Source organism: Cyprinodon variegatus, unplaced genomic scaffold, assembly GCF_000732505.1.
Source record: "Cyprinodon variegatus isolate N-32 unplaced genomic scaffold, C_variegatus-1.0 Scaffold218, whole genome shotgun sequence".
Taxonomy (NCBI): Eukaryota; Metazoa; Chordata; class Actinopteri; order Cyprinodontiformes; family Cyprinodontidae; genus Cyprinodon; species Cyprinodon variegatus.
The window spans coordinates 495,373-499,151 of NW_015150671.1; the positions used below are offsets into that span (position 1 = coordinate 495,373).

The following is a 3,779-nucleotide window of genomic DNA, read 5'->3' on the forward strand; positions in this document are numbered from 1 at the left end:
TAATTTGGATGGGTGAGCAAATACTTTTGGCAATATAGTGTATGTTACAAGTCTAATTATCAATAAGTCGTATCAAAACAAAAAAGAAAACATGCTCGTTTTAACCACTTCAACAGGAGCCAGGTTTGGGTTTATGTATGACTGTAGCTGCCTGTGTCCAATCAGAAATATTATTAGAAACAGATAATAAAAACATGCTTTCATAACTGAGTAATCCCTGAGCTATAGCGGCCATACTGCAGGTAAAATAATCTAGAATGTTACTGGAGGACAAGTTAAATGCTACTTCATGATATAATACAATACAATCGACCGTCTGCCATTTCACTGCATATACTTCTGCTTTAGGGAGTACCTGTATTTCGAACCAAAAGGTCCATGTAGGAGCATCGAGGCCATGGGAATAAAACACAAAATATTCTCCGTTCAGGTCAAACTGAGGCGTCCCATCACCCAGAGACCATGAGGACAGACTGGCTCCTCTGTGAGGCATCAGATACAGAGACATGTGGTTTGGTCCTGGATGAGACAGAAGGGACAGAGGTGAATAAATACCCTTGACTAAATGCTCACACAAATAAAAAGTTCTGCAAAACCCAATTTATCTTGGTGTCTGCTCTATGGAGCCCGTCACCTTTCACACTGAAGGTCATCTTGACCGTTCCCCATCTTGTCTCTTCCCTGGACAGGAGGCTAAATGCCACTGGAGAAGCTGGATGCACTTGTGGGGCGGGGAGATACCAGTTCTTCCTACAAATACACCAAATGTCTAAGCTGAGTCAAATTTAGGACACAGAACAAGCAGAGTGAAGAAAGTTTCTTCTGTCTGACCTGCTGAGGAACTTCACAGGTAGGAACCAGGGGTAACCACAGAAAGGTCGGTCCTCTCGGCAGCGGGTCCGGATGCTGTCGTTGATCTCAGGGATGATGGGCGTGATGTGCTGTACTGCTGTGAAGTCGAAGCTGTTTATCCAGATGCCAGAGTCTCTGCTCTCCACCTGGCCCTGAAGGTTGTGGAAGGTCCGAGTTGTATGCTGCAGAGAGATGCAGATTTTTTAACAGATAAAAGCAAATCAATGGTCCTGTTAGCTTTTAATAATAAAGGCTGAGAACTAATGTGTGTTATGGCTTTTGAAACCCGACCTGCAGGAATATCCTCTTCGGCCGGGGGCTGTTTGGATTCCCAGAATAAGGAAAGAACAGGCCGGCTGACACCAACAGTACCATGACGACAAACACAGAGCCCAGAGCTGTAAGGATCCACTTGGTGCTCCTCACCAAGTAGATAAAATGCAGCTGCAGGAAGAAAATGCACATTAAAAGCAGATACACCATACACCCTGCTCTTCTGAAAAACAAATTAGAAAGGATTCTTTGAAAATTCAAGATATTTCTGCTGGGAAAATGAAATACGATTGTGAATTTCTGAATAAATACTTACAAAATAAGAGGAGAGGAAAATGATTGCCAGAGTGACCAAAGATGCCATCACCACCTCAGGCGGTATCTCTGTGCCGCTGCGGCCCATTATGGGGGTGAATATCTCAAACACCACCCAGATGAGGAACATGAAGTGGACATAGGGCAGCGCCAGGCCCAGAAGATACAGCCCACTGTACTTTAGTGACGCTCCTGGAGGTAAAAGACAGTCACTTTAGAAAGTTCAGTCGCCTTTATCTGACTTATTCTAAATGAACTTCATAGATTGTTGAATCTGGTTTGTTTTTGTAGACCTTAAGAAACACAATTTATATCTGCAGGTGAAGAGCAAAAAGTACAAATCTACAAATGTCATTTTTCTGGACACAGATTGCCTACATGAAAACCTCGACTGTACTTGATGAAGCAAGTAAAGACTTTCAGAAACAAACCCAAAAGTCTATTTAAAACTATTTTAAAAAGAAACAAGTTTTGGAAACATTTTGGTTTAAATGCCAAATTCATAATTTTTCTAATTAGATTTTGGTGAATTTTAATGTCCTAATGTGATATAGACCAGGCATCCCCAAAGTCGGTCCTCGAGGCCCCCTGTCCTGCAGGTTTTAGAGGTTTCTCTGCTTTATAATGATTGCAGTAGACCAAAAGCCTGTTATTCAGCTTTCAATTAAAATCAGCTGTGCTGGAGCAAGGAAACCTCTAAAACCTGCAGGACAGCGGGCCTCGAGAACCGAAGTTGGGGATGCCTGATATAGACCAACATAAAAATACTTTTCATTATATGAAACCTCTATTTACACATTGATAAACAAAATAATGACAGCTAGAATGTGGCAGAGTAGATGGCCCTGCAGAGGACAGTAAGGGGAGCTGTGAAAGAACAGAGACTCATTATCCTCTGTGCATGAGAAGTTTTAGTGCTGCTACAGGAATAGAGCTGAGTATCGTCTGAACTTTGCACAGCTGATTGACGAGCTGCAAGCTTTATCCTTAGTTAGAAAGGCGGTTAACAGTAAATGTGTAGAAACAGCCACTAATCATCCTTATTGAGACTAGTCTGTTTTAAAAATAAAATTGCACATCATTTTAAATCTAAATATCCCAGGAGTTTGAATAATTATGGGCTTAAATGCAGCTCCAAATGTTTACCTCTGTTTTTAAATTCCTTGGTTAGCAGCAGTCTGGTAGCCAGAGGGAAGACCACCATCAGCATGGGTACGTAGGCTGAAGATAAGCCTCGCTGCGTGAGCCACACCAGGCCGCAGCACCACAGCAGCAAGCTTCCGTCAAAATACAGATCCCCCAGCTCCACCAGACGCACACCCTGAGTGGGAGACACACAGTTTGACCCAAGATGCTCCAAAAATGTGCAAGCAATTTTGCTCTGAAATCAGTTTTCTTCACTGTCTCTTAAAAGGTTCTCTGAGGGACTCACTCCATAGTAGAAGTTTTTGGCCAGCGTATGAATGAGGATCAACTTCCCAGTAGCTGCAGCTCCATACAAGCAAATGGCAGCATAAAAGTGAGTGTACCAAAACATGGAGCGGCCCAACAGAGTAATGAGGAGAGCGACAATAAGCACCGACAGCAGGGTGACAAACCAGGCCAGCAGCGCTACACCCATGGCACAGGCCAGGTCCCGAACATAACGGCCACCTGAAAGAGACGGAGGTAAACGTTACATGAGGAGAAAGACAAACATAAAGAGACGTAACGTTCATTCACAAGTGAAAAGGAGACCTGCCTCGATTGCCGGGCAGAGAGGCCTTCTTGGCTAGATAGAGGAAGGTGGCCGTGGCGACCATGTAGTTGAGGATGGTGCCAACGCGAGCTGGGTACGCAACAGCAATCACCCCCAGCAGGTCAAAGAACACCATGTTACCATGGCGATACTGTGAGGAGTCTGCCAGCTTCTCAGATGTTGCCAAGTGCTTCAAAACAGCCAGGATGTTGTCACCTAAGAGCAGCCAGTCATCAACATCAGAACAGACACTGAGGAAATTCATGCACATATTTCTAAAAGAAAGAGGAAAATTAGAAAGTTTAGAAAGTGTTTTTTTTTCCAACATACATGATAATTGCATGCTAAACATTTTTTTTTTTTTTTTTTGCCAATTGTGAGAAGATGTTTAGAATCATGTTTAGTCTAATTTTAGTCTGCAGAAGGAGGGGATTCCAGGTTAGGCTTAATGTCCTCTGCCAAGGTTATGCCTTACATTTTTTTTTTTTAATCAGGTCATTCTCATGTCAAATAAAAATCTATAAAATTTTGGTGATGATCCAGATCTTAACCTGGATACAGGAATGTTCTCTAACATTGCGAGGGATGGATATTTGGCGGG

At 42.9% G+C, this 3,779-nt stretch overlaps 1 protein-coding gene across 1 annotated transcript in view; it reads right to left on the bottom strand.

Moving 5' to 3' along the window:
* Positions 1-3,779, bottom strand: part of ermp1 (endoplasmic reticulum metallopeptidase 1) — a 16,711-nt gene that overhangs the window by 4,099 nt on the left and 8,833 nt on the right. Inside the window, exons 7-14 of the mRNA XM_015380635.1 lie at positions 3,182-3,394; positions 2,873-3,093; positions 2,587-2,761; positions 1,442-1,632; positions 1,144-1,296; positions 832-1,034; positions 635-750; positions 356-519 (exon numbers count right to left, since the gene is read on the bottom strand). Coding sequence (XP_015236121.1) covers positions 356-519; positions 635-750; positions 832-1,034; positions 1,144-1,296; positions 1,442-1,632; positions 2,587-2,761; positions 2,873-3,093; positions 3,182-3,394 — 1,436 coding nt within the window. The remainder of the gene's footprint in view (positions 1-355; positions 520-634; positions 751-831; positions 1,035-1,143; positions 1,297-1,441; positions 1,633-2,586; positions 2,762-2,872; positions 3,094-3,181; positions 3,395-3,779) is intronic.